The sequence below is a fragment of the Vanessa cardui genome, chromosome 24 (assembly GCF_905220365.1).
Source record: "Vanessa cardui chromosome 24, ilVanCard2.1, whole genome shotgun sequence".
NCBI lineage: Eukaryota > Metazoa > Arthropoda > Insecta > Lepidoptera > Nymphalidae > Vanessa > Vanessa cardui.
The window spans coordinates 9,717,747-9,732,059 of NC_061146.1; the positions used below are offsets into that span (position 1 = coordinate 9,717,747).

Here is a 14,313-nt window from a genome sequence, read left to right on the forward strand (position 1 = left end):
ACATATTTGGAAGATACAATTCTGACACACGTGGATTTCCTTACGATGTTTTTCTTCACTGCCCCATACGAAATGAATTATACTAAATATTTACAACTTTTTTTTTTTCAATATAATTCAAGAAGGGACATAATGTGGTATGGGCATAATATGGCTAGGGTATAAGAACACATACCTAAGGCAGACAAGGCGACGGGATTCCTGAACTTCATTGTGATAAGTTCCAACACTTGCACAGGTTAAAATCTACACGTGTAGCTATTGTTTTAGAAAACGGAGACTTAGTATTAGGTCATGTTTAACTAGGGCTATCAGCAATCTGATGGAGTCTTGGATTTTAGGCGACATAACCTTTTATCAACTTTGAGGCTATCGTCGGATACTATTAGAACTAGCGCGCACTGGTAACTTTTGTCACGTTGACTGTTTCGTCACTCTTGTCGAGTACATGAATATGTATGGAGGTGCGCTTACATTACGACGTGACATTTGTGTCTGCATCTGTACATATTCACAGATTTGACAAGGGTGACGAAACAGTCACCGTGACAAAAGTTACCAGTGCGCGCTACTTCTTAGAGGATTTATAATACGTCACTTTAAACTTTTAATTGTGGTGGTATTATTAAATTGAAGACTATTGTGTTTTATATTTAATGAAATCACAGATACTTGATTTTATATTGACTCAAAAAACTTATGATGATAAATTTGAGTGTTGTGGGTCGAACAAGAACAAAATATTCTTTTTGAATGAGTTTTTGGACGGTATACCACCAACTATTTTTAATTTGCTTACATTTAAAAAAGATCTGGCTCATGTAAACTTATCTGATATATTTCAAATCTATTTTGTTAAATGCTGTGTTTTGTTTCCCAAATTTTCCGGCGATCCAGCAACCCTACGTTAAGCGTTATCCGAGTCAATGCTATAAAGGATAAATGTGATATGACGTCATAGTTCGCCGACACTCAGCTTTTGTGACTTTTACATAATCCTTTTTGAAGTTCTACAAGGCACGTAAAAGCCAAGATTTGGCCAATCATGTATGTTAAGGAAATTAGGATTTTATATACATTATTAAAATTGAATTAGGCTTGCAGATACGAAGTCTTGGGACAACTATTAGTCGGACCAAAAAAACTGGATTTCGCCATGAAATTTATTGTAGCAGATTGGGAAGTTGGCAGCGTGTTACTGGCAATTCGGAAATCACGTTTTGTATTGAATTATGAGAGTCAAGGTAGAACGAACTTAGGCACACACTTGCTAATTGCTATTTCTTTTCATATTGAAAAGTAAATAATAAAGTTGACAAAAAACGTCGCTGGGTATCTTTCCATCCATATTTTCGAACATTTGTCATTTGTCAATCAATAGGTAACTGTAATGAATAAAGGATGTTTGACACCACCGTCTAGTAGACATTTTGCATAATATAGGTGGTATATTAGGTGATTTAGGTGGTAGGTTAGGTGGTGGTATGGTAACACATATATAGTTGTGGTAGATTTTACTTTGTCCATTGATAAGTGTAATATTAAGTGTAATATACCACAGAATAAATTAATTTGAATAGAAACATGATCTCTCTCTTTCTTAAATCAGGTACCACAAACAGGAAGAAGACAAAAACTAAGTTAATACTTGTAAAAAATTATGCACCTAATAAATGAGTCACAACAAATTTAAAAGTCATTATCTAGTAATTAAATTATTTAATTGATAACGAATCATTATCGATTAATTATATCATGTACTTATCAGTAAATGTGCAGTATTATCAATAAAAACTAGAGTTTCTTTGGGAAAGTACATTTTTGTTTATATGGAAATACTAGCGGCCCATCCCGGCTTTGCACGAGTTGTTTGCTTTCTGGCATGTTTAAGAATTGACGTTCTATTTTCAATTATTTTCACAGAAGCCTTAATAAATTATACGCCTAAACCTTATGGATCCCTCTGTCTATTAGTGAAAACCGCATGAAAAACCGTTCAGTAGTTTTGGAGTTCATCGCGAACACACAGACAGGCAGGGGGAATTTGTTTTATAATATGTAGTGACGTCGCTGTGAAGTTTCCCACGCAGACGAAGGAGTAGAAAGCGACGAGATTGGGAAAAGTGGGGGGTTATTATTGGTTGTGGCAGCGTTAGAGAACGACACACCGTTTGTCGTAACGTCACACGTCGATAGGTCAAAATTAAATGGCCCAGTAGATATTTCACATCAATGTAACTAATTTAAATTGGAAAAACTAGCAAACACTAATTGATAGGCCAAGTATAACCTCACCGTTTAGGAAAATAAAAGTGCCCTAACTTAACAAGAACCGTTGAGAGAAACTCCATAGCATTTTCGTCTATTTTTGTATTTGTTCAAAAATTTTGCAAAGTTAAAAAAAATAGACAGACAGCGAAATTTTCATCCTCAACTGATGCATCATCCATGAACTCACTAACTGCACTGTGAGCTTTGACATTCAAACGTGGCTTTCAAATTTTTATACATTTAGCGAGTCAATTTTTGAAACAGACGTTGTGGCCCATTTATTATAACGCGTGCATCTCAACCGAGGATTAGGGGTTCAAACCCAGGCAAGCACCACTGAATATTCATGTGTTTCATTTGTGTGGTGAAGGGAATCATCGTCAGTAAATCTGCATATGTCTAACTTCATAGAAATTCTGCCACGTGTCTATTCCACCAACCCGAATTGGAACATCGTGGTGGAATATATTCCAAACCTTATCCTCAAAGGGAGAAGAATCATTCGCCTAGGAGTGGGAAATTTATAGGCTGTGGTTGAGTAAATTTTTACGCTTTCTGGGATCCTTTCAAAATCCATATACATTGGCCTATAAAAGTGTTACTGATTCTATGCAGTCGAGTGAATGTTGCAATATTACGAGGGGACTCTTGATAATCTAAATTCAAAATGGCCGGAATCAATCGCCATATTGAATTTAGGGGGGGAATGATTGGTGTTAATTACTTAAGTCTCGTTCTAATTTTAAAAAAGGAGCGGAGCGGTATAATCTTATTACTTAGTTTATTATTATTACCTTTGCTACTGGAATTTGTAAGACCTTTTTTTATTAGTTTTAGGTAGGACTGGCAAACGGCCAATTAATATAAAATATTTGAGTGTTGGGAGATATGATTATTGAAAATTTCATTTTATAAAACTTTTTGGACTAGATTCTTTGTTATTTCATACACGAGTACGAAATATCATAAAGCTAAGAGCTGGTCAGTCAGATAAACACCTGTCGTACATTATTAAAGATTTTTTGATATTTATTGAAAAAAAAATCTTTTTTCTTTTTTCGCTAGAAATGTAAAGGTTATTTTTCCTTGAAAACGGATGTTAAATGATTTAAATGATATTCAAAAGTCAGGCATTGTCTAATTTGACCGGACTCACTTTCAAGAGCCTCCATCCCTTCTTCCAACAGTACCCGTCTGCGCTTGAGTGTATGACGTATGATATATGGCACACTATCATTCCTCCAAACGTAGATAGTGTTCAATTCCAGATTCAGTCTCACAAGTTCTCAGGCTTAGAACGCGTGTATTTTGAATCCTTATGCAGATTCTTAACATTCGTAACGGCAACATGCGAAAGCGATCTCATTGCCCGCCAAACAAAAGAGTGTACCACTGGTTTTAGTGAGTATTCCGGTGAATCTGGGCGCACTCGGAGTCCCACATATCCCCTCACTTCCACCACTTGGGGGAAACGCCTAACGCGTTTACCCAGCGCAAAAGGGTTTAGCAGAGAATTTTACGACTTGTATCACACCCAGTGACAATGTCGTAACTACTCTAGTTATATATGTATTATCGGCTTTATCAGGACGCTTGGCAATCCTGGGAGGATTAAAACCATAGCAATGACTTTAAGAGCTTGTTTCTCATAACTCAGAAGTAAATGAGTGATGTAAAGCAACGATTCATTTAATATAAATCTAACGGACCGCAATAAAAGTCGGTTTTCAACGTTTCATGAGGTAGATATATACAGTTCTTAACGAATAGCACTGCAGTAGGGTCGCTTAGATCGCTTGGCACGATACTGATTGTGTAATATTAGTATATACATATATTTCCGTAAAACCCACCCAGTTGACACCATAGGAAAGTATGTAGTTAGACCTCTATACAAAGTCGTTAGTGTCTTAGCACAAATGATCTATTTTTGTAATAACTAATTATTGTAATTACAAGGAAGATCATTAGTTTAAATTTAAATGCAATTTTAATAAAAACATTAATATAATAAACTAGGAAGTTTTATTAAATATTATGGTTTTGTAAAAATCCCACGGTACATAAAAATGGGTATTTTTAAACTTTTTGTTTCATAGTAAATGACGTCATAAACAGACCAATAACGTTATATTATGCTTGCGTTTTTATTTTATAATTCTTAAATTTTAAAATTATATAGGAAATATAATTAATATTTTTTAAGATAAATATTGTCATCTTAATTGTTATCTTAAAGCCAGTTGATTCAAAGTCATTGTTATTATTCTGAGGTCAGTCACCGTTACACGTCTGTCCGTCCTTGAAGGTACATTACTAATGCCCTAGTTCTCTGACCCAAAACAGAGTCACTCCGTATTGATTCCGTCCTTCTACTATTATTTAAAACTTGGCACAAACACTTTCGCAATGAATTAAAAACAAAACTTTATAGACTGCGGAACTTTTTTGTTAAATCAATATATTTTTTTTTAAATCACTGTTTTTCACACAAGTTTAACCGACAGTACTAAAGAAATAGAACTAAAAAGTTCGTATATTGATAGCGTTTATCTTGACGATAAGATTGAAATGTATCAATTTATCCGTCAACAAAATGTCGGATCGACATATTTGTCGCCGACAAACATGTCTTACGACGTATGTCAGCATTTTCAGCAAATTCGGCGAGTCTTTTCGGGCATTTCGTAGCCGGAGATGAGAACTTTGAGTATTAAGGAAATATCGTTGATTTCTCAGAGATATAATTTTTGAAGAAAATTCGGAGAAGACGGTGTAAAAGAAAAATACAAAGTAATGTATATTTATTAAAATATGAACACACATTAATAAGAATGACAAATCATCAAATCTTGACAGACTACACTAAATTACATACTCATTTTTAAACAATTAAATGCTGCATATACCTACTAAATTGTCAATCAGACTTAATGTAAACGTTACAGTAACGCTGGTACAGAATATAAACAATAATAATGAGTAATATTAAGCATCGGACACACCACCACGCGACCAAGCGAAGTTATCACGGCGCGAAATCATTTAATAAGGGCCGGCGCATATCTGGTTAAGCACATATTAATTAACACTGGTAATTAGCAAACATAATTAAATTCATTGGAAGTTAAATAAAGTAAACTGCTTAGTTTAAATTACGAAGTGCTACAAGTGGCAAGCAGGAATGGATCTACGCAATTTGCGTTACTTAGCATGATCTGAGTGATACTATTACTGATAGTGAACCATGAATGCACCGTGGATAAACCAATAAACAGTTGGAGCATTATTTGAACTGCGCTACACTGAAATAGTAGCCCGTCTGGGTACATATAATATCCATTTCTATGATAAAATTCCGCAGACATTTTTAACATTGCCGTCTCGTAAATTCAAATCGTTTATAAAAAATACATTGGTAAAAAAGGCGTATTATTCGATACAAGATTTTGTAAATGATAAAAAAGCGTGGAATTAATACCTGTTGACTTCCAGGCAGGATATATTAATTTAAATAATTGTATTAACTAACATGACTATATTTTTTTTAAATGTTGAAAAAGAGTAACTACTGAGTTTCTTGCCGGTTCTTCTCGGTAGAATCTGCTTTCCGAACCGGTGGTAACTTCACTTAATTGTTATATGACGATTCAAAAGTGCTTGTAAAAGCCCACTCGAATAAAGTTTATTTTGATTTTGATTTTTGATTTTTTTGATATAGAAATAGTTGAACGTGCGTTTTTACGGAAATACAAAACAAAATGTTAACCTATGTTCGAACCCCTGGTTTGAAATTACAATTCTTAGTGGATGTCTTTATCCTATAACCTACCTAGCAAATTTCAAGTTACTAGGTGTTATATTTTTTGACATATCATGGTTTCAAGGACGAGTGAACTATTAAGTACAGGTAATATATATACAACCCCAAGGTTGGTTATTGGCACATTGGCGATGGTTGGCAACCCAATATCTATGGCTATTTAATAAAATTATAGTTTCACGATCGTGTTCTGCGGTGAGATTTGAGTTTGCTGTTATGGAATAGCTCAACCAATGGTTACACCATTTGATTCGTAAGTATTTATTAGTATTTGTGTCATCGTACATTTTCTGGTCATTCCTTCAAAATCCAGAAATGAAAAAATGAGTCTGTGTTGTAATCGATTTATTTTCTTTCTCTTTATAAATGTTTCTAAACTATTCATTCGATTTTGATGATAAGGATAAATGTTCTGCTTACGCGGGTTAAGGCACTAAAAAAATCCTTTGTCTTTGAGACAACATCACATATATTACTCTGATCCCAATGTAAGTAGCTAAAGCACTTGTGTTATGGAAAATCTGAAGTAACGACGGTACCACAAACACCCAGACACAAGGCAACTTAGAAAACTAATAATTAATAATCTACATCGACTCAGCCGGGAATCGAAACCGGGACCTCGGAGTGGCGTACCCATGAAACCCGGTGTACACACCACTCGACCACGGAGGTAGTCTGTCCTTAAAACTACGTTTTATGGTGTCTCGAATACGACATATGCGACCGGGAATAATATATGTATGAAAATTATTATTACCGAACAGAATATTTTTCACCAGGAATTTAAAGACGAAACCGCGCGGCACAGCTAGTACGATAAAAAAGTGAAGCTAGCGACGTAGCCATATAGTTTGTTTTGGGAACAATATTGTTGAAAATACACATTAGGGATGGCCGTCTGCCAGATAAGTAATAGTTCAGATAGTTTTAGTAGATTTGGCTTCACAATTTCATCGATTATCGTTCTAATATGGTACAAGAAAACTTTATATGATACGTGTATATATCGGGTGTTTGTGATACCGATCAGGACATTAGCTTGCCCAATAAATAAATAAAACCTTCATGGTAAACCCGTGATAAATTGATTATCACTCGATAAAAAATAGCTTGTTAATGTATCACCAGCCCATCGCTAGGTTCTTTTCTACGACCTTTTTAATGTTTTGTACCTTATTCCACCACGCAGTTCCATAAAGAATTTCATTGTAATTAGACGCATGCAGACCTTACGATGTTTTCATTACCGTGCACAAGATGAATTATAAATACAAAATAAGCATTTTTTTTGTTAAGATGCATCTGTTCTTATCATTGGGACCAAGTACAAGACACAGTATAATTTAAATATATTTAATTACAATAATACATAATGCAATTGGTACAAACCAGTAACCAATGAGTTCCTTGTCGTTAATTAGTAGATCGTACACCTACCCCAGTCCTCAAATCTGGTCGGGAACTGGCGAAGAATATTCTGATTTCCAATTCATCAATCGCGGCTTAGCGTACGTGTTAGTGAAGCCACACAATATCTAAAGCCGGACTGAAATAAATATACCAACAGATATTCAATACAATTCTCTGTAAGTGTAAATAGAGTTCATGCCCAATGCTGTACAGGTGACGCTGACGCTCAAAACGTTGACAGTCCGTTGATTCATACATAATAAAACTGTTATACTTCTACGTCTGTACGTTGGGTATTATTTGTGAAGATTTACAACCAGTTTCGAGGCCAAGTTTTTCTTAAAATGCCTGTTATGCATTCGAAGTGAGAAACAATGTTTTATTTTAGGAAGTGGACAAGAAAACAACCTTGATTTGTATTATTAATTTTTATTTAAGTGGATGGTCAAATAAGTCACTTGATGGTAAGTAGTTACAATCAGATGTTGAGAGAAGTACAGCAACACCAAGTATTGCATTTTGGCGTAAGGATATACGATAAATGAGTGGTACCTACTCAGTTGGGTTGGTACAAAGCCCTCCCACCTAATGGTTCTAACTCAGCTTCAGACATAGGTAGCACTGTATGTAATACAAATCACATTTCGCATTACCAATGCGTTCACAAACGAAGAGATCTTTGGTGTAACGGAAGTCTCACTTGAATACAAAGTATAAGAAATGTCTTTGATTAAACCCGTTGAGTGTCTTTCTTTGTTTCTTCTAAGTTCAGTTTACTTTCTCGCAAAGATGATAGCTCTTTACTTTGACTATCAGTTAGTGTTACTTTTCTATATTGAACTATATTGTAAGTTATTTTTCTTAAAGCTTTCTCATTGGTTAATGTAGTATGTGTAATGTAGTTCCATGTAAAGTTTATTGTTTGTGGTGTACAATAAAGTATATTCTATCTATCTATCTATATAATACATATAATATAAGGGACATAGCATCTTAGTTCCCAAGGTTGGTGGCGCATTGACGATGTAAGCAATAGTTAATATTTCTTACGGTGTCATTGTCTGTGGGTGATGGTGACCACTTACCATCAGGTGGCCCATATACACAACCTATTCGTACGTATATCAATTTATAATCTGGGAAATAAAGACAATCCCAGTCGATTATCAATGTTGATGAGCATAGATTATTTTACAAGTTAGTACGTGTGATGTAGTAGTAGGACTACATCCGTGGGAAGCCAGGGCGATTCACTATTCTACTTTCCATTTAATTCAAGTCAATTATGTTGATCATCCATACTAATATGATAAGGTTGAAAGTAACTTTATCTGTTTGTCTTTCACGGTCAAACTACTCAACCAATTTTGATCAAATTTGGTATGGAAGAAGTCTGAATTCCAAGGAAGAACATAGACAATTTACTATTATTTAACATCTGACCAAACCCTAAAACGCGAGGGAGGTCGCAGTATGTAACAAGTATTCTACACAAAAACAAATGTACACGAAAAACGTTACAGGAATAAAATGAAGCAATTATGCAAATAAAAGGTTTGTCAGGGTGATAAGGGAAAATGCGGAATTCGCAATGTGCTCGACGCTTATTTCGAAATAATTGTAGTCAAAGCTTATTTTATTTATTTTATGATATAGGTTGACGGACGGACGTGAAGGACAGACGAATGGGCCATCTGATGGTAAGTGATCGCTACCCCGATAGACATTGGTGCTGAAATATGAACCAAAAACAAATCCATAATACATCGCCAATGGACCACCAAATTTGGGAACAAAAGTCAATTATCCCTGTACTTACACTAGCTCACTAAATCTTCATTAATAATAATTTATCTCCGCTAGTGGCACGATAATGATTTTTCTCCGCCCAGATCTGAATTTCTATTGAACGGACGCGATTGCAAATACTGTAATTATTTTTAACTTTGTTCCGTCGATCTTGTGTCATCAGTATAATCACCTATATTACGCATACAAAGTGTAAAGGATTCTATATTTAATTCATACTATTTAAATCAGATGAAACTATAGAATGGATACACGCGTCATCTAACTGGGAAGTCTCAAATCCGGATGAGCATGAGTGTGTTTTCATGTACAATTTATTTTCACAAACACAAATTCATTTTTAATTTTCTCACTCTCATAATTCGATCGGAATATATATCCTACAAAACTAGAATAATTCAACAGCTAACAGCTTTCCGTGCTATCCAAAGCACAACACGTTCAACTTGCAGACTCGTACTAAGAATATTTCGACAGAAAAATCCAAAAACCTTTTCATCACCACGATCTTGTAATCAGAACTTCGGAATTTGAGGCTTTATATCTAGCGGCTACACCTATGAGGCATGCGACAACAGAAACAACAACAACAACCTGTAAATTTTCCACTACTGGGCTAAGCCCTCCTCTCCCTTTGAGGAGAAGGTTTGGAACATATTCCATCACGTTGTTCCAATACGAGTTGGTGGAACACACGTGGCAGAATTTCTATGAAATTAGACACATGCAGGTTTCCTTACGACGTTTCCCTTCACCGCCGAGCACGAGATGCATTATTAACACAAATTAGGCACATGAATAATCAGCGGTGCTTGCCTGGGTTCTAACACGCACTCATCGGTTAAGATGCACGCGTTCAACCATTGGACCATCTCGGCTCTGCGGCATGCGACATTATTATTAAAAACAATGGCTAAAACATTAATTATTATACGCATAGTGCAGCTTAGTTAAACTGCGAACCATTTCTTGTGTAGTGGAGCGGGGGCAACATTTGTCTAGCAATGTGACATCAACGGGCCACTCTCTATGTAAAACAAAACATTTATTTGTTTATTCCACTGCACTAATGAGATTTCAAAGCACCGTGAATCAGGTGTCGACTGCGGAGTGATATCATCGTGACATCATTCTTTGCAGTACTGTAATAATAGTTAGGGCTACCAAGAGAAACGTAGAAATATCATTCACCTATTTAAGTAAATGGTATATTTACGTACCTTTTGGTAACCCTATCTCTGTATTATAAATGAAAATAACTCTATAATCTTTCTAAGGTTACCACTGACAGGTTTAGATTTAGAATTTTGGTGCGGAGATGAACGGGAAAGGACATATGTTCCTTTTTATTTCACTCCTCGAGGGGGTAAAATGGGGACGATGGTGTGCGATATAGGTAAAGTTTAAATTAAGGAAAGGGAAATATGTTCCAAATCTACTCAAAGGGAGAGGAGGCCTTAGCCCAGCAGTGGGTAATTTACAGGCTGATGTTGTTGTTGTTATATATTTCGCGCGGGTGAGTCGCAGCTTCAGCAAGTTCATAATATTTATCATTTACCTAGGATATGTTTCTGATATATTTCGATTACTCGATTCGACTACTTCACTATGGCGTGAATACTGTTTATCCTTACATAGGTTATTGATTTAGCGTACGTAACATAACCAGTACGTGAATGGTATATTATTGGTTTTCTTAGTTACACTTTAAATTCTTCAAACGCGTCACGTTGAAATTTTTCAAACGCGTTATCAGGAAAATATTAAAAGACAGAGGTTACCTGGTTCATCCCCGAACGGGTGAAGCTGCGGGCGGTAACTTTTAATTCAATAAATGCTGAAAGGTCGCCCTTGCGTAACAAGTTTAATTAAATTTTGCTTTTTGTGTCCAATATAGTTCTCTTTCCCTATCTACTTATATAGTGAGCTGAGATGGCCCAGTGGTTAGAACGCGTGCATCTTAACCGATGATTTCGGGTTCAAACCCAGCCAAGCACCACTATATATATGTGCTTAATTTGTGTTTATAATTCATCTCGTGCCCGCCGGTGAAGGAAAACATCGTGAGGAAACCTGCATGTGTCTAATTTCATCGATATTTTGACACATGTGCATTCAACCAACCCGCATTGGAACAGCGTGGTGGAATATGTTCCAAAACCTTCTCCTTAAAGGGAGAGGAGGTCTTACAGGAGGAAATTTACAAACTGTTACTACTACTACTTAGATAGTCGAAGTGTAATAATATCTTTGAGTATTCGAGGGCAAGGAAGAGTTTAAAAGTATTAGTTTAATAAGTAATTTATAAAAGATTTTATCCTAAAAACAGATCTGAGAAATCAAAACAAATTTAATGTACAATAGCAATTAAGTTAAACAAATGAATTAATATAAAAGGGTACCATCTGATACCTATCAGATCTACTTAAAATTTAGTAGGTTATGTAATTCTGGAGAACGAGAAAAGTTTAAAAGAGGCCAAACTGGTACCCGGCACTTTCCCGGTCCACATATAAAAGTACAACTAGGTAAAAGCATTTTTCGTGTTTTTGTCGGGCATTCTTTTCTTAAGATAATCTTATAATTAAGTCGGATTAGCTGATAAGCGATAATGATGTCAAGATTAATGAAAATCCTTTGTTTTTAACGTCATTTTTGCATACATAATTCATGCACAAAATGGTAACTACCGAGTTTCTATAAGATTCTTCTTAATAGAGAAAACATCAGCATTCCAATTCGGTAGCTTTAACACTTCATCTAATCTAGTAAAACTACGAAACAGGGCATTTACATACTAGACTTGCGAAAGCTGATTTGATAACACTACTAGGGTACCCTCTTTTTTGTGGAATAGTTTGGCGGACGAGCATATGGGCCACCTGATGGTAAGTGGTCACCATCACCCATAGACAATGACGCTGTAAGAAATATTAACTATTCCTTACATCGTCAATACGCCACCAACTTTAAATAATTCCTTCCTTCATAAGGAGTCCATCCTTATAAAGAACTTACTTAAGGACTTAAGCTTTTTTTTAACTTTACCTTTTATTTATATTTTTTCTGCTTTCTTCCAACATATTTAACATTTGTCGTTCTATTTCAACTTATTTAGACAAAAACCTTAATAAATTCAATACCTAAGACTTCCTTATGAAACCCTCAGTCAATTAGAAAAAACCGCACAAAAATTCGTTCAGTTGTTTTGGAGTTAATCGCGAACGTACAGACAAACGCGGCCAGGACTTTATTTTATAATCGGTAGTGATATGTGTGGATTTTTAAAAGCTAATTGGAATTTGACGAAGGTTTCCTCCATATCATATCTAACTTTTAAACAGGCGTAAAACGCTTCTTGTTTTATAAGAATTGCCATTTTCTGACGTCACGACTGGAATCAAAATTAGGCACAAGAATCTGCTTGAATAAAGTACATGAAATCGGTTTAAATGAGTTCCCTTAAAAAGGTGGTGTCCTGTCAATCTTATGAGCGTGTATATAATATACTGTATTGGTATAAAGGGTTCAGAACCCACAGTAGTTCCGTGAGTCACACACGCGATCGAATGGTTTTTTTATTACGTTTTCTGATCAGTCAGAGAATTGCCTTGAATTTTTATATGCGTTACAGCATTCTTTGGCTTTTAACCTTGGTTTCTTTTATTTGGGACGTCAAATTATATAGATCTTATGGTACGTGGTGACTTATCCATTATGCCATTTTTAACATTAAAATCAGATCACAAATAAATAAAATATACATGTACATATTATGTACGTTCATAATAAAATATTTTCTAAAGGAACGGTGACAATATTTGTATAGATACGACGAGAAAAGGTAAGTCAATAACACCTAGTTTCCGACGTCGTAAATTAAATATATCCTTCCTGGGGCACGGCATTCGTTCCTATAATAAGATTCCACAGATATTTATAACTCGGTCTATTAATAAATTAACGCTGATGTCATAAAAACATTGATAAATAAGGCATACCTAATTGAAGATTGCATTTAAGATAAAAATCGTGGACTTAGTATTTATTGATTTCACATATATATACATAAAAAAATTATTGTACTTTAGTGATATAATCTTTAATTATAATGGTGGAAAAGAGTAGCTAATGAGATTCTTATCGATTCTTCTCGGTAGAATCTAGTTTCCGAACCGGTAGCTATGCATTTAATTCAACATTGTAGGTAATGTGACGATCCAAAAATGCCTTTATTAGCCAATTTAAATAAGAAACATTTTGATTTTGATTTCTTTTCATGTTTGATGGAAGAAAGTATCCGGGTTTTATATTATTTACCCACCATAAACTTTATTATAGCCGTCTTCAGCATTATTCGGAGAGGCTGAGGGATCGCATTAACATAAAAAGTCCGCAGGATAACTATCTCACACTGTGCAATGTTCGTATCTCAGCGGAGCACGCCTCAGGGGGCGAAACAATGATCACGCAAGCACCCTCACCCCCTAATACTTGCTAATGCGTACCGCAGCCCGAGACCATCCTATCGACCTGCTAAAACTGAACTCCATACACTGACGAGGTTATACTAAGAGTAATTAGCAAGAGTTTCACCGTTCTTCACCATCGTTTATTCATTGAGAAACAAAAGACTGAGAAAAGTACTGATGACGTAATAAAGTTATGACATCAGCGTCTAGGATTTAATTCTATACAACCTCATTTATAAACTGCTAACGATACGCGAGTATTCAGAATTATCGCACGTTGAAGATTTACCGTCAGTTTTAGACAAACTAATTTGACTAAATACTGAAAGGTTATTAATTGCGTCACAGGCTGCCGTCGACCAATAACATTCAGATAAAAGTAAAATTCGTTAATTTTCACAAGTGCACCATAAACTGATTAGTAGTATTTTTTTTAAAATAGAGAATATGTTCTTAATTATATCATGCTGATCAAGATATTATAGGGCAAATGTATCTCATTCTTCTCACAATATATGTACTATA

At 35.2% G+C, this 14,313-nt stretch overlaps 1 protein-coding gene across 10 annotated transcripts in view; it reads right to left on the minus strand.

The window, feature by feature from the left end:
• The window catches only part of LOC124540093 (oxysterol-binding protein-related protein 6-like), a 57,171-nt gene that overhangs the window by 40,258 nt on the left and 2,600 nt on the right, over positions 1 to 14,313 (minus strand). For 5 of the 10 annotated variants that reach the window (XM_047117522.1, XM_047117520.1, XM_047117519.1 and 2 more), the window contains exon 1: positions 176 to 414. The exons of 1 other annotated variant lie outside the window; for it this stretch is intronic. In XM_047117522.1, the coding sequence (XP_046973478.1) occupies positions 176 to 212 (37 nt within the window). In that variant the 5' untranslated portion in view covers positions 213 to 414. Of the gene's footprint in view, positions 1 to 175; positions 415 to 4,553; positions 4,720 to 14,313 lie in introns of those variants that run through there. 4 more of the 10 variants (XM_047117514.1, XM_047117517.1, XM_047117518.1 and 1 more) reach the window with 4 other exon arrangements.